The 22,258-nt window shown below is 39.4% G+C and overlaps 1 protein-coding gene and 1 long non-coding RNA gene across 3 annotated transcripts in view; one reads left to right on the forward strand and one right to left on the reverse strand.

Annotated features, from left to right (window-relative positions):
• DOK6 (docking protein 6) overlaps positions 1-22,258 on the forward strand; it is a 309,246-nt gene that overhangs the window by 228,187 nt on the left and 58,801 nt on the right. For both annotated transcript variants that reach the window (XM_037000763.2, XM_037000762.2), the window contains exon 6: positions 13,491-13,629. In XM_037000763.2, the coding sequence (XP_036856658.1) occupies positions 13,491-13,629 (139 nt within the window). The remainder of the gene's footprint in view (positions 1-13,490; positions 13,630-22,258) is intronic.
• LOC118968783 (uncharacterized) overlaps positions 1-22,258 on the reverse strand; it is a 200,756-nt gene that overhangs the window by 127,348 nt on the left and 51,150 nt on the right. The window lies entirely within an intron of this gene.

Consider the following 22,258-nt stretch of genomic DNA (forward strand, 5'->3'; position numbering starts at 1 on the left):
AGGCAGCCCTCTGGCCAGCAAAGCCAGCACTGCAGTGGCCTTCACTTCTAAAGGCTGGAAGTTGCCCTCTTCAGAAAAGCAAAACCCTATTTCTATAAATACTTCTCAGTTATATAAGTAATTAATTCATTCCTTCTAGCAGCTTCTTAACTCTCTGAAGGCATTTAATTAATGACTGAAGATATTTCTGGAAACAAGACAGACATGTATTTGGGTCCAGGCATGAAGCCGTGATGAACTGGGGGTGGTAAAATAAAAACTACTATAAAGAAGCATCAGAATTTTACTCATTTGCATAGCTTTTCCAAATCGCTCCCCATCAATGTGCAGCTATATACTGAGCCAGGCCAAGTGCCTAGCATACAGTGAATAACAGATCAATTTTGTTAAGTGAATAAAGAAGTTAATGAGAATTTCATCCTGTGAAAGGTTCTGTGTGACCCTTAGTTGTCTCCTACATTCAATGAAAGAGGAAACTCTCTGGGCCTGGACTTGTTCTAAAAGCACTAGTTTCAAACTCAAATATTCAGACATGTCACTTGGAGTGCTTATTTAAAACATGCACCCACTCCCCATTATTTGAAATCTCATGGACTCCAAACACATGAAACAAACTATACCTGGCATTAGACAAAATGGGACAGAGATCTGAAATTTCAGGAAGAGGCTACGCCCCTGCCAACATCTGCTCGCCTTCTGAGTCCCTCCACTGCTGAACACCTAACACCGATGTCATCACCCCGTGTCCCACAGTTGAAGTCACTGAACAGGGAGAATTGGGTCGCCTCACCTGCCTGTAGCCTAGCTGTCAGGGAAATGCAGTCAGTACACTCATCTGGGGCCATGAGCAGAATGAGCAAGGAGAGATCCATCTAGAATATTCTCTGAGAATGGGACTCTGATGATTATTTTTACCATTTAAAATAAATTGACCTCTTTGCTCTGTTCTGATCTTCACTCCCTCCTCTCTGGCTTCTGGGACCTTTTCTGTCCTCAGAATAGAGCTCGTGTTCACTGAAAGATGCCCCTATTTGAAGTCACTCTTCTGGACTCAGTCCTAGTTGGTTTTGGTCAGTCTGCTGAACCAAACCACCTCTCAAGACTGGGTGTGGTCAGTTCCCTGCAACAAAGCATGTGTGCTCTCTGGGTGAACCCTGATGACACACTAGATCATACTAGAATCAGGCTCCTTTTCACTTGCACTGTGGGCCCTAACTTGGCCTTTGTCATAGGAGCCAGTCTATCTTCCCTTCTGTCTCAGCCCTCCTGCTGCATTTGCTCTTCTCCAGCATAGAGAACCTCAGTACCTTCAGCTGACCTGCAGGGGAACGTGTGAGCCTTTCACATCAGGCACCCTGTGTTCAGTATTGTCCTCACAGCAGGACACCCAAAACTGGGCCTGACTGCCCAGGTGAGGCATTTGCTTTCTTAAGTCCTGTAGCAGATCCCTTGCACAGAGCTCAGCCCAACAAGTAACAGGACCCCTCATTCTTGCTGGAATTCATAAGAACCCTTTCTTCTGACTGTGGGGAAGAGAGACTGGACATAGGAGAAACCAACCCATTCTGGGTTTGTTTGGTTTTCTGCCTGGAGATTCCATGCCAGGCCAGGCTGGCCGCCTCTATCCTGTTATCACACAACAGGCATCTCAGGTTTGGCGGGCTGTCTGCTAGCCTCAGTACTTGGCTTTCATCGTTTGGGCTGCCAGGGGGCTGCAAGGGCCTGGCAGCAACATTGCCTCAGCTAAGCAGTGCCTGCTACCTGTTCCCCTCACTCCCAGGGCAGACATGGAGTGGAGCCACACTAACTGGCTGAGGTTTTCCACCTGGTTCTCTGTTGCAATGGCCCTGTCACTGAGCACTCTAGACTTTCCCCGTGGTTTTTCTTTAACTTCTTATTTGCTGCTTCTCTCTCCTTTTCTCTCCTTTTCTTTCTTTCCCTGTATTGCTTCTTCAGTTTCTTTCCAAGCATTAACCCCACCTGAGAGAGTGCTCCTTCACCTAACTCATACTGTCCCAATTCCAGGTGTGAAAGGATTCCAGTGCCCAAATACACCCTTCCCTGGTGACCCTTTCTTCAGGTGGACTCCTGAGGTGGCTGACAGCTAGGTCACCAGAACCCGTTCTGGCACATGTCATCCGAAAAGCTCAACATCTACGAACACATTTTTGGTTTTGCGTCTTTCTATGGTTTTCTGCCAAAGACAAGAGCCTCTTTAGTAATAACACCAATCAAAATAAAACACATTCAGTTCGCTATCCCTTCAAGTGATTGTAGTGGCCAGGAACGATACAGGAAAAAGTGTGGGCAGGAACTTGGGGAAAGTACTTTCCACACACATTCATGGAGACACTACAGGGCTGACCTGAACACTACATAAACATGAGATTTGCAGCAAATGAAAACCTCTGCCAGTGAGTTTTCACACACAAGGAAGTGAGGGTGTTACTATTTGAAACTGCAAATATTTCACAACTATATCTGGCTCAACAATTTAATGCAACTCGGTTGAGCAAAGGAAGTACAGACTCTTTATTCTCTATTTCGTATTTCTCATGAGCCCCCTGCCCAGTGAGAAGGAGGAAATTTTAACTGGCTCTTTTAAATTGTCATGTTTGGATGTCCCATGTTGGTGAGGTGCTGGTTTCCTCCCCCTTTTTTTCAGTTGATGTAGTTTGGTGTTTGAACATTCAACAGTCTTACAAGGCCGTATGTAGTAAAGGAACCTCAGTGGCAAGCACCACCTGGTCTGGTCAGTGCCAGACTGGCATCATCTGCTGATCTTAACCCTACCCATTGGCCTTCAGGGCAATGCCAGCACTTTCCCCTGGAACCACTAACCAAACACATTTTCCTCAATCTCAGAGTGTGCACACCCACTCTTCCCCAGCATAGGACTACGCAATTGTCTGCACAGTACCTCCTATACGCCCTGCATGCAAACGTAAGCTATGGGGGCTCAGAAGTGTAGCCTCTGGCTCACTCAACAAGATGTCAATGCACCAATTCCTGCTTTCTTCCGAATTTCCACTCAGGTGACATATCTGGATATACTCTTTCTCTACTTCTTATCCTTCCCACGGTGTCCCAGATCCAGGGGAACAGGGTCCTCTCTGTTCAGGGTCATGTCCTAATTTCTCTATAGCCATAATTTACAGTAAAACTCTGACTGAGTCATCTAGACCTGACTTTAGAAAAGTCATAAACATCTGCTACATAGAGACTTAAATCTTATTCTGAATTTCAGAAGCAAAATATTGACTTCATATTTCTTTTCCCATAATCGTTCTCCTCAAGGTAAATAAAAACTCTTAGCAGATTAGGGAGAAAGTCTCCACAATGTTTTCTCAGTAGAGAAGAAATACATAATACACTGAGAAACAACAACAAAATTTTCAGTTAGACTTGAAATCTTCTCTCGCCTTGATATCCAAGTCTTGCTGTGCTGAGAGGGCTGTGTTTGGGTTGGAGGAAATGGTGCCTTAGGTGCGATGGGCGGTATTTCTCTTATCTCTCCACTATAAACCAACTCAGAAAGTGAAAGTCTACATGGGTCTCAGCGGAAAGAGAACTATGAGCTATTTCCATATTGAAGCAAGAACAGAAACAGAAATAAATCCATCTTTTAAAATCTACTTTTCTCCATTCTTTTTTCTCTCAGCTGCCCACATGATCTTATGACAGGTCACTACAGGGATCTCACTCACCACTCTCAACCTCCCCAGAGTCGGGATGTCAAATTTCCACCTGCTTGGAGGGTGGGGGTACAAAGTTAAAAGGCAAAGATATGCCTGCTGTATGAGGCTTCTTTACAGAAACAGACTAATTGGAGTTTTATATATACAATTGGGATATATAAGGAATTGGCTCAGGTGACTGAGGGCCGAGGAGTCTCATTATTCAGTTGGCAAGCGGGAGGCCCAGGAGAGCTGGTGGTGTTAATTCCAGTCCAAGTGCAGGAGGACAGAAATGTCCCAGCTCAAAAATAGCTAAGCAGAGTGGAAGTCATTCTCCCTTACTACACGTTTTGTTGTATTAAGGCTTCTGGTGGATTGAGTGATGTCACCCACACTAGGGAGGGCAATTTGCTTTACTCTGTGTTCGATTCAAATGGTAATCTCAAAATGGAAACACCCTCACAGATACACCCAGAACAATGTTTAACTAAATATCTGGGAACCCCGTGGCCTAGTCAAGTTGACAAAGACATCCGACACACATGCCATGAGGAGCGGGCTGCTGCCTGTCAGGATGCGAGGGTTTCCAGGAGCAATCATGTGACTATTGAAGACTTATAAATGATGAACTGATCTGAAAGGGATGGAAATGAACCAGGGTATCAACTGCACGCTGAAGTCCCGACGTTCTTGTTTCATTGACCCCTGAGCGGTAAGATGGCTCCAGTGAGCTCCACTCTCTTTTCCCTCACATGGAAGTGACTGAGCAGGAAACCACAGCACCCAAGGCAACACCGAGGAAACACAACATAGTCAATTATGTTGTCGTGACAGCAGCTACCTTTCAAAATACAATAAATTGACGGAGTTTAAAGCAAACTAACCCCTTAAACGGAACTGTTAGTCAAACTTAGTTAGGAACTTCCGCATTTGAAAGAGACCTTATTAATCATGTAGCCGAACCTTCTTACTTTAAAAACAGGAATACTGAGACTCAAAAATGGGCATGATAGGATAAGGAATAATTTTTTTCATTTATGCCACTTCCATTTCACCTCTTTTTTAGAGCTTCCAGAACCACTGTCTCTTTTGTCATTTGCTTTGTTTCATGGCTTGTGTGTGGAAATCTAGACTTCACTTGAGGTAGACTGGATGCGAAGGTACAGCAGAGGCAGAGATGGAAAACTTGTTCAAACATTAAAAGGAACTGTATTCTCAGGAGTCAGCTCTCCTAAGAAACACTGCACTGTTTCTACCACATCATTTGTAAAACCAATCGGTGTTTGCCCTCAGCATCTGAGAATGACTTGTATTGTACCCTTTTACTGAGTGCCTTGATTTGAACATGGCAATAAAAGACTAAAAGTTGGACTTCATTAGTGATGTCACCTAAATATCTCCAGAGGAAATTTTAACCCAATACAGATAACCAGTTCCATAGTTCTTATTCTACAAAGTTTGTTCTTACACTATGTATTTCATATAATCATCTGTTCTGAGTTTTTAAATGAAAAGATATATATATAATGAGAACAAATGAAATTCATGAGTTAATATTTATTATTGATTTTGTTTTTAAATGTTGCCCAGAAGCTAATACAATGCCTGATGGCTTGTGATGCCCCCAAAAATGCCAATGAGTGAATAAATAGAGCTTAAGAAGAAAAGGCAAGACTTAATCAAAAAATCATGTATAATCTTAAATTTCATTTCTATTTTGGCTGTAGTTTAAACACTTTCCTCCATAGTCACTTGAGACACTGAAAGTTATCTTTAACATAATTTAAAAATTACCTTCATTAACTATAGTTAGAGCAAAGAGAAAATGAAAATGTAATTTGTAAACCCTGGTTACAGGCTCTTTGGCTCTGAGGAAGAGAATGATCTCACTTTAAGTTCCTCTAAAAATGGTGAAGAGGAACGTAACTCTTTTCTAATTCAGTGATTAAATAGTGGTAACTTGCATGTTAAACTATAAAATTTCCCAACCATAACTTGGCAGTCAAATTCACTTTAAAAGGGAAGTATAATTTCTGAATGATGGAATTTAAGCTTTCACTTGACTTGATTTGTTATTAACTCTTTTCCAGAAAGATAGGTTCAAGTATATATTGGTAGCTGCTTCATATGATATCCACACAGCCTCCCTCAAACAATTTAAAGATAGAACAAGTGTACATCAGCTGGAAACGTAAGAATGAATCCATTCTGTTTCCATTTTGACTGGCCTAGTCCACACAGAAAAATATACTAGCACTGTGGAATTGTTCTTGAAAAAATAAAAAGCTTCTCTCTTTTATTATTTTTTGTTAACAAGAACTACAAATTAAGACCTACCAGGTAGCCATCATACTGATAATTTTAAAGTCATTTCAGTCAGCAAACATTTATGGAGTTTATGAGGTGCTTTGGTGATGACACTTCGGTGTTAAGGATGTTGAAGCCCCGACCCTCAAGGAGAATCCAGTTTTTACAGTAAAGCCATCAGAGGTCTGTATATAGGATGATATAAAAGTAGCTGTAAATAATGATTTTTTCCACTAACAGTTCATAAACATATAACAGTATAATAATAATAATAATAATAATAATAATAATAATAATGGTAGTAATTTGTGAATATGTTTTGAGGTACTTAAATAGCAACTAAAGTCTCATGTCTTTATATCTTCACATAGTGGATTTTTCCATTTTTGAGGCAGCAAGGAAAGTAAATAATGGATATCTTTTCAAGGATTTACTAAAGTGAAAACTTCCCACTATGTCAGGGAGATTCGACTGGCTTTTCCGTTGAGTTGAGAAAACACAAGAGTATTTCAAAGTAAGAAAAATTAAATAGAATAGAATAACAACTTTGAAAATATCAGAAAAGATGGAGATATTTTCCTTAGCGTGATTGTGATTCAGCCATTACTGAGTACACAGGTGTAGGTGGAAGAATGGTAAAATTTTAGAACAAATTTATACCTTCGAGATCATTTAGATCACCTTTTTCATTAAAAAACTGAATTTATAGAGGATCAAAATGGCATTTCAGAAACCTAATTTTCAGCAGAGCCTGGACGAAAATCAAGATCTATTTATAGGCTCAGGTTTCTTGACTTGCTTGAGGGAAACCATTCTAGCCCTTGGTTACTAATAGTAAAATCAGCCAAGAACAGCCACCACGACTAGAGGAATCCGGGCAAGAGGCAACGAGGCTGGCAAATGTTCTGCCCTACTTCCTCCACACAGAGGACGTGACATGAAGTTGGGAGTGCAGGACGGTTTGATTCCAATTCGACTCTGTTACTGATTCACTGGTTGATTTACTTTAATGGGCTGTTTACTGGTATACCTGTTGAGGTCTATTTCTTGGGAACCTGATTGGAAAGAAAAGGGACAGTGGCAAAGAGGCAGAAAGCCTTTACAGTGTTTGATCCCAAGCCCGGTTCTAAGCTCTCTTGCTCCACTACAAAAAGTTCCACAATTCAAGAATTCTGCATGCTTTTCTGCTTCTCATCTTAAATGAATGAAATCTAATTTAGTGATAATGAGCTTGCCCTCCAAAATCACATGTCTAGGTTCAGATCACCTCTCAGCCATTTAAATTTTAAGGACCTTGGGACATTCTTTCACTTCCTAAGGACAGTGTTTTCTCCAATGGGATGCAGGAAGGGCCTTGTAGGGTGTTTAAAGCCCAAAAAGATCATGCACATGATGGGTTGAACACCGTGCTTGGCATAAATCGATGCTCAGTGAATGCTCTGTTATTATTCTCCTCATTGCTGTGACTGTTGTTATTTCAATTCACTACTAACCAAAATTCTGTAAACCTGGTCCTCATATGTGTGTCCTACACTGGAAAAGATTAAATGTGTGTATACATGTATATGTAGTGTTTGTGTGTATGCGTGTATGTGTCTAAAGCGGAAGGGAGACCCCTAATGATCAGTATAGCATTTTGCAAACATGAAGAGTGCTTGGTAAGCGACAGAGACTGAGCTAGAAACATTTTAAACACTGCATCTTCACAAAATCCCTGTGAGGACCCTTGCTTTAAAATTTAATGCTAATTTAATTTTAATTAATTAAATTCAATTAGTAAGTCAATAATATTCCTTTATTTAATTTGATCATTTACATAAGGAAAAACAGTGTGTCCCTCCCATACTTATATTCATCTGTCAGGTTCATTTCACCCCCAATGAACAACCTGGTCTCTAGTTTCTGGTGAATTCATCCAGCATTTAACGTACACATGAGCAGAGATGTTTGTAAGTTCTTCCCACACTTAGATTTTTTTTTTACAAAAAGGTTAGTACAGGATACATATTATTTTTACCTTGTTTTTTCATTTAGCAATATGTTTTATATATTTAACTATGTTAGTACTGTAGCAATAATAGTAGTAGTCCTATGATGAATAATAATAAAAACACGGACACTGTCTTAAGATTTACATATATTAATTCATTTAATACTGTAACAATGCTATGAAAAAAGTACCGACATTGTACTTGTTTTATAGATGAGAACTTATCAGTATTGTGAGTTTCAAACATCTTTCTCAGCTTTTATTCACCTTCAATAGCATTTATTTATTTGTTAAAAGATTTTTTTCAAAGGCAGATTCATCCATTTTTTTCTCTTGTCACTGTTTGCTGAGCTCACCACTTATAACTCCTTCCTCCTTCTTAGTTTATATTGGTATTCTTCCCTACTTCTTTTAGTATTTTTTTTTTCATTTGCTTTCTCTGAAATTTGTATCAGTGGAGGCAGAAACATAGATTCAAGTATTTTTCTCAATGACCCGTGTCCAATGCAGTTTATTGAAGAGTCCAGCTTTCCCCCACAGATTCCAGATTCCCTTATCATCACATATTTAACCCTCATATGCTTTGTGCCTATTTCTGGACTATCTATGGTATGGCTTGTGTCTGTCGGTCCATTTTGCTTTTAGTTTCTTCCCACAGGTCAAAGTCTGACTTGCCACAGCTCACAGACAGAAACTACGGACTGCTCATAGCTTCTAAGGGAAAGTCAAATGCCAGCATTTTTACATGACGATAAAGATTAAACTCTTAACAGAATAAAAGGGTTAATTGGTTTTAACTGCTCTGCAGAAAAGCTGTGCTTTTAAGAATTTCATTACTTTCTTTAATTAAACATTAAATTTTAAATATTGAATAAAAACACTACTGGGTTTTCAGGAAAGAGCTCCCGCTCTTCTCCATTGCCAAGAGTTTCGAGTTTCTGTGCCATGAAGGATATTCGGTCATTAAATACATATATACACAATATTGCATGACTTATAGTGAGAATGAAATTATGTAGCTGTGAAGACGGATGAAATTGCCAAGGTCTACAAGTTCATCTGTACTGAAATTGTATCTAAAGACCCACAGAGAATTGTTTAAAAGTAAAATGTTACCATGACTCTTGATTTGGTCAATTTAGTTTGCTTGTCCTTTAGAAGAATCACTTGAATTTTTAAGCCACCCTTTCATAAAGAGCTATGTTTGAGAGTTAAAGGTAGAAAAAGAAGGGCAGTGAGTGGTCTGACGCTTACATGGTAGGGGCTTTTTCTCGAGTGAAGCTGCCTCCAGCGCACCAGATGTTCGGGCCGTTCCTTCCCTTAAAGGAAAGTGTTGGAACCAAGCCCAGTGGTGCAGCTCACTTGGAGGAGTTCAGTGTCCTGTGAATTCATATGAATCTAGTTATTCCTCATTTATTAGGACACAGCAGAGACTACACTGGTCGTGCTGTCATCTCAGGCAATTCTGGGCATGATAAAGTGGGCCAGAGAAGGACAGGATACACTCCTAGATCCCTAGAAGAATGGAATTTGAAAAAGAGCCACTTAGGGAAAAAATTAGGAATTTTTAGATTTTTTACTGTATCAAACTATGTTGACAACCTTCCACATGCCGGTGGTCTTGAGGGAAGGGTCCCAGAGATCACCCTCAGGGGTGGGGATTCTCTAGAAAGACTCTCAAGATTCAGAAAAGGCAATGATACAAACAGTTATGGTTCATTTCAGTGAAAGGTACAGGTGAATATCAACCCAGGAAAGGCCAGCTGTGGGGTCTCCCTCCCAGGGCAGTCACGTGGGGACTGTTCTCCTGTGCTCAGTTCTCCCGGCAACGGTGTGGGACCGCACGTGTGAACTGTGGCTCAGCAGGGAAGCCAGTGCAGACCTGCGCGTCCAAAGTCTCTCCTGAGAATCTGTCTGTCACACAGGCACAGGTATCAGGGAATCGACCTCGGCTTCCACCAGAACAAAACGGGTACATTATTAGGATAAACTTCTCTGGTCAAACCGATAAAGCCCGGCTTAAGAACTGGGGCACACAAAACCTCTTCTCAGGCGGGGTATTTCAGAGGCTCAGAGGTTGTAGTCACGAAACTGGTCAAGGGACCTTCCCTAAGTCAGGCCTTTCTTTGGAATGAGCAGGGGTTGGGCAGCCGGGGCTTGCTGAATTAACCACTTTCTGCCCACTCTCACTTACCTTACTTCATTTAATTAAAAGAAAAAGAGAAATCTTGTGACAGCCTTATTGTCACTATTTTATAGAGGACGAATAAATAGGTAAAATGACTTGGCTCGGTTCACCCCCCTCGTGGCCCTACACTTCTCTGGGCTGGCACTTACCGAGGGGTATCATTCTTGGAATAATGTTTGCAAAGCCTCGAGGCAATGAACCAAGCCTATTTTTCCATCTTTTTCATCTCCACAGTCAAGACAGTGCCTGCTTATTGCACCAACTGGATAAATATGTGATATATGAATACGGTAGGCCATGACATGGTGGTTGAAATTTAAGCTCTTAGCTTTTAAATCCTCTACTATTATAATGTCCCTTATCACAATGTCAAAAACAAAAAGCAAAATCTGGAAATAAGTGTGTTAGTCCTACATACATCTTAGAATTTTTATGAGACTGTAGACTATTCCTTAAAGCTGAAAGCATCCTTAGAGATTATACTCTTTAACATTTTATTTTAGATAAGAACAAGTGTTAATTTTGTGCAATTACCTTGAGTATAAAGGGAGATGACATTTGTAATTGTCTATAAATTTAAATAGAATTCTTCCACGGAGTCAGGACAGACATGCAAAATATTGTCCATATTTTCACCTTTTCTCCAAATAAATGCAACTGAGGAACATGCATGCTGGTGGCAAGGGGGTCATAATATTCAGATGTAACTAGCACCTCTTAGTTCTTTTAGTATTTTTGTTCTTTTTGTCATATTTCTTCCTTTCTTAACTTATGTCACAGCCTTATGCTGCACAACTACTGCTGCAAATTTGTCCTCCTATGGGTCCCAAGGAGCATCTTCCCTTCCCCTCTGTTCACTGGTGGGAAGAGCCCTGCAGGTCGGTGCTTCTGCAGCTGCACCGTGCGTGTGAATCCCCAGGGCGTCCAGTCGGCTGGTCCGGCGTCCCGACGCCGGTGCTGCCGGGCCGAGGCCGGACCTTGAGCAGCAAGGCAGGAGCTGTCAGCAGCACTTCCCCTTTCACCTCCCGTCCTCCACGCCGCTGGCTTGCTGCCACAACACTGCTTCGACATGTGAGAAAACAGTCTCCACATCTGTTCCTGACCAGCCCCAAGAGACCATGTTTTAAAGAGCAGCCAGGGAGACGTACCCTGTCCATTCCAACACTACTGACAAAAGTTGTCCATAGGAGCCAATTTTACTGAAGAAGTTTGGCTTCAGCTTGGCTTTAAGCACCTGTGTTGAGGAAAAAACACCTTCTATCTAAATATTCTTTGTTTTTTTAGGATGGCATGTCTTAATTCCTTGCTTCTTGATCAAAGGATGAACTTTACAGTAGTTTTTATTTCAAAGGCTGGCAGAAAAAAAATCTTTTATGGGCTCTCAAACTCACTAGACAGAGTGACGTCCCAGGAAGAGGATATGTGTTGGACCTCTGCATCTCAATGACTGAGTGTGAAACAACTTGTGTCTTCATGATCTCATCTCTGAGGGCTAATAAGCAGTGTTCTTTCAGACCACAATAAACAAAAGTCAGTTGCAAACAAGAGGTGTCCCCTGCTTATCAATGGTTTTCCTGCCTCTGCTGTTGGACTTCTTTACTCCTCTGAATCAACAAAGAAAGCTCATTTGTTTCGCTTTGTGAAAATGTTTCATTTTCCCCCTAGACTTTCCATTTCACGCTGTCTGAATTTTATTAAGATCTCTTTCCCAGAAGCTAAGTGCTGGCTCTATGGGGCCCTAAGGGAGGGCAGTTGCAGCCTCTGTAATGTCTGAAGCCTCTTGAGACATTGCTTTTCTACTGAAAATTCTTGGGAGAATCGTAGGAAAGAATCCAAAATCATTCTGGTGCTTGAAGACAGAACACGGCCTCATGAACAGTTTGTGCAGATCTTTTGATGTTATAACCTGAAAACCAACAACACAGCAATCCACATAACAGCCAATATCTGAATAGTTAACATCGTATTGAAATTGAATAGGTCTTTCCAAAGGCCTCTACTTATTTTAAAACCTGCCTTAAAATATTTATTTAAAATATTTCTCATTTTAGAACTAGTCTTTGTTAATAAAAATTACATATAAAACTTATTTACTGTTACCTAACAAATTGTTAGTGGTTTTATTCCAATAAAAAGTTATATTTTAAGGTAGTATTTATAATTAAAAAATTGAAACAGAATTTGTATTCTATTTTTTTCCTCTGGAGTTGACATAATAACTTTTAATGTTATCCACTCTCAGAAATGACATGGTAATAGCTGTACAATAGTCCATCAGATAAAAATGCTATAAGTAAGCCAACTAAATCTCTACGGTGGATATTCGGATTATTCCATACTTTCTCTTTTTTTTAATTAATCAAATGCTCCACACTGAATGAGTGTTGTTACTATCTATCAACACAGAAAAAATGTTCTAGAACTATTGAGCATATTTGCTATGCTGTACTTTCCTCTCCATGACTGAGTTATATTATGAAATTTTGTGCTTCATCCCTTTCACCTATTTCACCTACTTCACATACTTTCTCTATGACAAAAATAGTAATAGCTAACACTTTTGAGCACTTAATATAAATTGAGCACTATAAATATTTTGCCTATCAAGTCTATCAGTTGCCATGAGGATCTGATGAGATGGGTAATATTACTTGTCCAGTGTTAGTGATGTGGACAGGAGATACAGGCAAGTTACTCAACTTGTCCAAGGTCTCCTTGTGGTAAGTGGCGGAGCTAAGTTCAAACCAAATATTCTCCTATGCAAACAGGTCTCTTGTATGCCATGTTGTTTCCTAGGCTGTACCACGATTTACCTGAGGATTACTCAGTTGAAATAAATGCTTCAGCCTGTGAATGCAAATCCAAAGACAAAAAAATGTATAGTGTTTTTAGTTCCTACTGCAATAAAGATAAAGTTGTAGATTTTTCTTAAGTTCTTTAAATTTCAAGAGCTATCAAGTCATGGAAGATCATGCTGAGATATCACAAATGTGGAAGTCCTGAAAGAAAACAATGATTTACTTTCATTCTTTAAATGCTGGTGAGACATGCACTGTAATGACCAATATCACTTGTATCTGTTCCTTTACACTGCTGTGAACTCTTCACCTTTGGAGGTCCAAGTGGACATGGATTTTCATCATCAGTCCTGTTGTCTTAGTACCATTTAAAGATGCATTTGTTGGTTAGTTTGGGCAAAGATGAACTTGCTTCGCTGACTCCTGTGAAGGTTGAGGGGGGTAATAGGGAAAGGGCTCTTTTACATGGAGGACTGCTTTAAGCTTGAACACGTGGAGACCCATCTCTTTCTCTATCTCTGTTCTCACAGAATGTGTGACACAGGAGAAGGACTGTTCACCTTTCAAACAAGGGAAGGAGAAATGATCTATCAGAAGGTCCATTCTGCGACACTGGCCATAGCTGAGCAACATGAAAGACTAATGCTAGAAATGGAGCAGAAGGCCCGGGTAAGGCTCCTTCTCCGGTGACCTGACAGCTGGGAAATGAGTGTCCCCGGAGGTCTGATGCACATCATGTGTGTGCGGGTCTGTCCATGTCAGCACCCTGATGTCCACCCTAACCCTGGCCCTGAGAGCTTGCCCCACTTACTGAATCCCATCCCCCCACACCAATTCAACATAAAACAAGGTATTTGGGGCCATAAACAAGGAGCTTGGCTTTCCATGTGTCTCCCTGACCTGCTGGCACAGTTACCCAAAGAGGAGTAGAGGGAATGAAATAGGAAGTAATGTTACTGCATATTTCCACGTATAGTTGGACAAGCAGAGATTCAAATATGAGCCCAAAATGACTCGGAAAATTAAGGTGCTAGAAGAAAGGATTCCACTTTTATTTCTGTCCTTGAGTTTCTGAAACTTCTACTTTCTGTACATGTTTCAGAGCCAGTAATAAAATGTTTGCAGAAGGAGTTGATACTGCTCACCAAAAGAATGTTTAGTTTATTATCCTGTCCCAGAACTATACTATAGTTTCAGGATCAAGCTAAGAAAGGATTTAGTAAAGAATCTGAAAGAGTAAATTTTACAAATACCTGGAAAAAAAGTTATAAACTTCTTTGAAAGGCAAACAATGGAATGATTACCAGCTATAATCTTAAGAGGTGAATAGTCTGTATTTCTTTAGGATCTATAGACATGCATAAGATTTCATCTATGAGAGGACAAGCGTAGCTTTCACAAATAGGTGGGTCAGTCACTGGAATATCGTTCATAATAGAATTATGAATGAAATTGACTAGAGTGTTTAAAGAGTACAGAGTTCTTTATCTAGTATTATATATGTTTTGATTTTTTTAATTCTCAATTACATAGTATTTCGAAATATAAAAGAAAACATAAGTAGTTTCATGAGTGATCTTACGTTATTCATATGCATTTCTAATCAATGGAATTTCTTAATGCAATACTATATAAACATTCGTATTTTTTTAAGATATTATTTAAAGAGCTTTCCTAGTACATAAGGGTCACAAGTGCAAATCACAGGACATTTGGACTCCCATGGGAATGAATGAGTAGGTTGAACATCAGTAGGATTATTTATATGAATGTGGGATTCACTGATGAGCATCAATAGCAGGTCGGTATGACTTCATCTTCTAGGGACAGTTAGGTTAAATTTTAATCATCACAACATTTATCTAATTTATAGGACATTTTCTAGTGGCTAAAATTCAGTGAAAAAATGTAACTACCAAATTTCAAATTATTTCAGAATCTCCTGAAGCTCATTTGCAAACAAAATTAACAACTGTGGTGTCACTTGATATTAACAGTTAGCAGTGTGTTTCTTTATTTATACTTGCTCTGAAAGTTGCATGAAAATGTTCCTTATTATGATGGTGATACATCTGTAGGAGTGATTTCGAATAATTATCGGATTTGAAATGTTTGTAAGGACACTAAATTGTTATCCCAACTGGCTAAATAATATCTTTCAATCCCTTTCAAGTAAATCTAACAGTTTTGTGCCAAAAAAATGTGCAAAAAAAAATTTAATTCACATTTACTATGGATGCTGTTATGTATTTATTGTGTCCTAGTCACTGAGAAGTAAGTCTAGGCGGTGGAGCCAAGCAGTTGCTGTTAAAGGGCTGAAGACAGTCGGTGACTTACTAAACCATCAAGCCGTCTACAGCTGGAAGGGCACGCCCCAGATCTGAGTGCTCAGAGCTAGAAGGGAGAGTGGGGCAGATGGTTAAATAGCAGCCTCAGTAGGTCTCAAGAAAGAAAACAAGTATTTACAGAAATAAAAAAATCGGCGCATACATGTAAATGGAGCGTTGGGTTTAATTTCAGAAATGATTACAGAGCTGTGCTTTCTCTGAAGGTCAGTACTAATAAAATTACTCCACGTCTGGTCAGTTCTTCAGAGTAAGCTAAACTGATGATGTTTTTCAGAGGAAATGCTTCAACTTGATAACTGCCAATTTCTCCAGATTCTGGGACCATACACAAAGATTTCCAGATCTCCCAGACAAAACGTTTTGTCTTTTAAGATCCCCCTCTATATGTACAAATCTTTCTTAAAAAAGTAGTTTCAGCAAGTATGAAACTACTTAAATACCCTCTGTCTAACTCTCAATCACTTATTTAAAATAAAATGAAGGCCTGTGCTATAAACTAAGCAAAAGTGACTTGGGAGTTGGAAAGGTATCAATAAACCTAAGATAGAAAAAATGTGGCATTTCATTTATTATGTATCTATAAAAAATAAGAAGATGACACTGCCCACTGGCTTTTGTTGTTAAAACTGGACCATGTGAGATTAATTGATCAGATAGATAATGTCCATATATTTTTAATGTGAACAAGATTTTACAGGATTAAATTACCAAAGAGCTATATAAGCAGTGAATGCCCCAAACATCTTGTTCAGGCAACTGAAGCACTTAATTTCATCCTTTTAAAGAGAGATGATTTAAAAATGTTACTGGCTTGTAGATAAACAAACTTGAATGAGAAATAATGTCTCAACAAGTCAACAACCATTTCCTAACTGTAAGAGAGAATTCAATATAATCTTTTGACATATTTGTGCAAAATCTTGTTTTGCTCTTACTACCTTCCTTCTTGGAGGGCACAAGAGTCAACGTATCTTGATGTATTTCCATAATCTAAGTTAGACAATGTTTCTATTCTTGCTTAAAGAATCGGGTATCTAGAAAAAATTCCCAGTGTAGTGAATAGAACGGCACATTTGTAATGCAAAGTGCTGAGTAAAAAAGAATCTGTTTAAATTGGTAAGACTGTTGAAGTGTATATTTTGATTTCCTTCACTGAGAAAGATAACAAGAATTAATTAATGTTGACTGCCTCAATTGAGTGGTTTTTAGCTAAAGGTTAGCCATTTCGTAACCATTGCAGGTGGTTTATGTGTTCCGCACTCACACAGTGGTATCGGGAATGCAGGAGAAGGGTTAGAAGGTTCCTTCTCTCCAGTGGCCCAGAATTTTATGGGATGGAGTAATTTGTCCTGCCCAGAGTAAGTGATCTCATCCTTTTAACTCCTTGAATATATCAAAAATTCCCCATGCCTTAATGTGACTAATTTAACCACTTTGCTAAAATAACACCATCACACAATTTTTGCTCAGACCCTTGTGACAATGGAAATGGATTACTTCCTTAGATAAATACATATTGGAAGGTCCTTATCAAACCTCCCTAAGGAAGGATTTCTGCAGGTCCAGAGGACACCCTTCCCCTTCTGCAAGCAGATGTGCAGCTTCAGCTTCTTGCTCTAAGGTCCAAATCAGAATCAGAAAATGGGCATAAAAAGGGATAGCCATCTTAAGTGGTCTCTGCATTTTCTTTACTTGCTAACTCCAAACCAGCCTTATTTTAAAAGAGTTTTGGTTTTGGGAACCCATGGAGTAATTAAGCACAATAGTAAATTCTTGAGTGGAGCTATTTCTGAGAGATTACTAAGATTCAAATATTTGATGAAATTATTATTCATTTTTAACTTCACTTAAATTCACCATAATTATGATTCCTCATCAGAAACCACATTGCAAATGTGCCCTTATGACAGCCTACTATGGTTGAGCAGAAGCTAAAATCCTCATAGCAAACAAGGCCTCAAATGCCCTGAAATAATTTAATTTTCCCAAGTCTGTTTTAGACACACACACACACACACACACACACACACACACACACAATATGAAAGAAATACTCTTTTTTAATTTGCTTTTTATGTTCTTAAACTTTACACATGTTATAAAATGCCCATAGGTAAGGAGCAACTGAGAACACATGAATGAAATTTTTTAAAAACAGATTTTTCCTGGTATCTTACCAAACATAAGTAAATAAAAGGAAGGGGAGGGTGGTCATTCTAATTTCTAGCCTTGTAACATTGCAGGTAATTTAAAAGCATACCACCAGATAGCCTCCCACAAACTTAAAGTGTGTCCTTCTAAAAACAGCATTTGGAATACTGCTATTTCCAGAAATTCCTGCCTCCTGGTCACCAGAAAACCTCTGTGCACAACTTAAGGGCAAATAGCATCCATGTTACTGAAAGAGCAGCAAGATAGTAGGGTGGCATCTAATGCCTAGAAAACAGCACCAGCAGGCTTGCTGAACACACTGCTGTCTAGTCCAATCAATGGTATCCCCTAAGCTCTGGTGGACAGGGGAAAAATGAGTAAGAGTCTCATGCAAAACTGCTTTCGTGGAAAACAAATAAGTGCCGCCTTTATTATTTGTCATTTGACATGTTCTTGTTACTAGAAACATGAAGAATAACAGCATGTTAAACTTAGACATTTAACAAACTAAAAACCCTTACTGTTCCAAAAACCATAAGACTTTTGAACAATCATCATTTGGAAAGAAATTATCCTACTTCCCTTTCTAATGTAAAATGAAAAGACATTTCTGATGAAGCAGCATTGTCTTACACTACCCACCTCTCTGGAGGCACGGAGGTGTGTGTCACTGGGCAAAACATGTCAGTGGAAGGCAGAGCAGAGGGGAGCACTGAATGGGGAGCAAAGGGGAGGCTAGTTTAATTGAAAACTAATTTAAATTGTGACATGAAATTAAATGTATCTGCCCTTCTAGAGTTATACGTTATCATAAAACTGACCCAACTATTGACTACTACAGCCCATGCATATTTTTTTTTGTCTATTTAAATAGTTTCATGAACAGGGAAATACTGTTGTATCGCATCAATTCTAAGATGCACATTTTTTTCACATTTCAACATCTCTCAAGTCAAATGTGAGTTACAGTGTAATTAGCAGCACTGTTCTTTCCTAGTGTTACATAAAATAATTTGTCTTTCAATTGATGACATCTTAGAGTGTGTAAAAAACTACATTTGATCTGAGAAGTATAAGACACTAAGTTGTCATTCCCAACTGTAGCTAAGTGGCCTTGAAGTCCCTTCAAGGACAGCTAACAAGGGCATGAGCACCATCAGCTCATTCATAATTTTTGGAGGAATAAGAAAGCCTCGTAGAATGGGCCCCATTCAAGGCAGTCTGGCCTCTCTTTTAGTGAAAGCGTTCTTCATACCCACATTTTATAGGAATCATTACCAGCTAGGAAAAAGAAAGCCCAAAACTAGTTTTCTTACACTGAAAATGTGGAGACTAGAAGTATCATACTCTAATGAGCAGTGTAGAAAAATGTTAACACTTTCTGCAATCTCTTTTCTTTCCTTGGTATATTTGTACAATTTTAGGAAATTCTAGGAAAAATTTAAATGTGTGATTTGTGATTGCAAATGGTATGGAATATCTAAATTATAGGAATAGGTGCTAATGAATTCATTCTTCAAAGTTCTCTTCATGGTCCTATTGCTCAGTATTATCAACTGGTAGTCATAAGACAAGTCTTCATTATTCCTGACAAAAATCAATTCCCTGATGGGAAATGTCATTCTCGTATTTGTGAAATTTTCTTAACTGATTGATAGACACTGACTGTAATGACACAACACAAGCTCAATTAGAACAAATTATTATAGTCGATAATTAAAGTGGGCTTGTGATTCTAATTAATAGTTCACTTACTGTTATTCCAGTTTCAGGACATTAAAGAAAATTTAGTCTCTAAATAAACACACAAACACAAAGAAAAATACATACTTCTGCATAAACACACATGTGAGTTGGAAATGGCAAGAAGGCAATGAGTGATTTTTCTATCAAGTGATGCTGTAACCCTAGATAATAGTAAAGATTTTTATATCAGTTTTTTCCTTAAAATTTGTTGTGAATACTCTTGATGTCACTAGATATTCACATATTTCAAAATCAAAAGATGGCAAACATTTTCTTTAAAACATTTATGAAAGTGAATGTCTTAATATATTATTCACATGGTTTTTATATTCATAGAGAAGCTCTGTAAACACATCTACTTATAGGAAGATGATAGATAATATCAAGAATATAAAGTTACTTAAAGGTATTACTAATTACAGATAAGAATGTTATGCAAAATATTTACATAGGTGTTTGTAATAATTTTATGTTACCCTGAAGCCCAGCTTTTTTCACACTCCATGGAAGTATTTTGGTCAATATGTTGCTTAAAATCTGGAAGAATAGCACCCATTTTGTTTCAAGTTTAATGAGAATAATATTCTACAAAGTCCAATTTTAAATGACATCTAGCAACTTCCATTAAATGACTGCATAAATGACACTGTATCTGTTAGTCTGATACAAACTCAGCAAGGTATCTTCTAATTCCTTTCCATTTATCTTGAATAAAATGGAAGATTAAGTGTGAGGTGTCCCCTATTGAAAATTAAGTCAACTCTGTAAGAAACCCATGGGCCATAAACCTTCAAATGTCAGAGGACTGTTTGAATGAATTCAAACAATGCAAGCTCAGCTGGCTGGAAGTCCCCAGGGTTTCCAATTCTATACAGTTTTCAAGTTTCATGAGCTCTTTTCCAAGAACAAATAACACTAAGTGTTCTCAAGTGGGACTGCACTTGTGTTCAACATGTCCTTATTAAGCAGTATGACATGTTTTTGGTACAAATGACATACACTGCACCTGTCACATTAGTGTGGTTCCTGACCACGTGTAGGTTCACAGAGCCTCTCCTCTGCAGTGTACCTCCCAAGCCAGGCCCTTCTAACTCACACGTACCAGGAAACATACGGATATGTCCATCCAAGATGAGGTATTTCTTACCTCTTCCTTGTGCAGAGAAAGCTGTGACTATCCCTTCCTGGCTTCTATTGTGTGTGTCCAAAACACACACACACACACACACACACACACACACACACACACACACACACACACACACACACACACATACCCTGCTACCAGCATTGCTCAGCTGTCTCTGGTCTGCATCTTGCCCTTCCCACCCACCCATATCGACCGTCATTCCTCATGTCCATATTTCTTGTGTTTTGTACTTCTATTCACCTCTTAGATCCAGATCGTCAGTCCTTTGATAGCTCAGTGTTGACAGAATACTATGTCTTGACCACCTACACACATAGACGCCTCTGGGCTAAGCCACTTCTCCCACACACTGGCGCAGAGAAAATGCAGCCATCTTCACAGAGCACTTCAGATGTGACAGACATTGTGCTTTGCACTCTAAAAGCCTTGTCTTAGAAAATAGTTGCAAAAACACTTGAGGTGAGTTGCATTAACTCCAATTTTGAGATAAGGACACACTGAATCTTCAGAAAAAAGTTTCAGTAGCTGGCCTGAGGTCATAGAACTGAGCAAGCTGTAGAGCTGCCATTTGATAACAAGTTTGCTGACGACAAAGCTCAGGTGCTTAACAGCTGTGACTGCATCGCACACACTGCGGTGCTCACTTTGAACCAAGAAAGGGCACTGGCATTCCTGCCACGGTCCGGGGGACTGACCCAGTTAGCGTGATTCTCTTATCTGTTCCCTGAGGAGGAGGGATCCAGTAACTTAGTTACGGTGAGGTGTGTGAAGTGGGAATGACATCACGGTCTTTGAAGCCTCGGAGACAGTTCACTGGCCATGTCGCCGTATTCTCCCTCTGAGCCTCCTTTGCCTTGTCTGTGAAGTTCACGGCATGTTTACAGACAATTTATGTGGATAGTGAGTGGGACAACATATGAAACCAGTTTGCACATTGCCAGGCACACAGAGAATGACTCATATACACTAATCTATACATGCTAACTTTTCCTCTCCCATTTGTACAGATATGTGTCTTGAATGCTAATACATCTTTACGTTTCTTAGGCAATACTTTGAGAGTTACAGACAGAAAGGAAAATTAATTTTAACAGTTTTTTTATACTGATGAATGTTATATAGGGGAACACAAGTTAGCATCTGTGGTTATCACAGGGGAGGCAGTCTCAAAACAGCAAAGGAAAAGCACAAAAGGCAGGAAGATGACCTAGATAATTTTATTTGGTGAAAGTAGGAAAAGGTGCTGGTAGCCAGTACCTTCACCAAAACCAGACAGCTGTCAGGATCTACCGACTTCTCGGCAACCTAGGTCCTCTCCGGATACAGGGCTGGACTGCTGAATGTGGTGACATGCTGGGGAGGGAGCTCATTTTGACCAGGAGAGATCAGCATCACGGTCTGAAGAGCAGTGGGCTCAGAAGTCAGGAGAAATGCTTTCCATGAGCGGTTCCATAGTTGGGATTTACCTTGAGCAAATCCCTGAATTTTCCTGGATTATGATTTCCATATGCGTAATGAGAACTGTTAAATTATCTAGGAAGCATTCAAATCTCCGATGACAGAGCCTGTGCACAGGGTTAGCTTGGGCTTCCTCAAACTATGGCAGCCTCAGAGCTCTCAGACTTGACTCAGAGTAAGTGCAGGGAAGAAGAAAGTGTCCTTAGAGCACATGCCTGAAACAGACATGATGTCATGTCTACTATACGTTACTGGTCAAAGCAATCACCAGTCAGCCCGGATTTAAGGGCATGGAACCTAGATGCCCCATTTCTGGATGCAGGCTTTTCAAGAATTGACAGCTACCATCAATCCTCCACAAAAAGTAATGCAACATTTAATACACTTTAAGATGCCACTCCACTTCCTTTTGGTAAAAAAAATACGTAAGTATAGAGCAGAAGCA

The sequence above is a fragment of the Manis javanica genome, chromosome 9, assembly GCF_040802235.1.
Source record: "Manis javanica isolate MJ-LG chromosome 9, MJ_LKY, whole genome shotgun sequence".
NCBI lineage: Eukaryota > Metazoa > Chordata > Mammalia > Pholidota > Manidae > Manis > Manis javanica.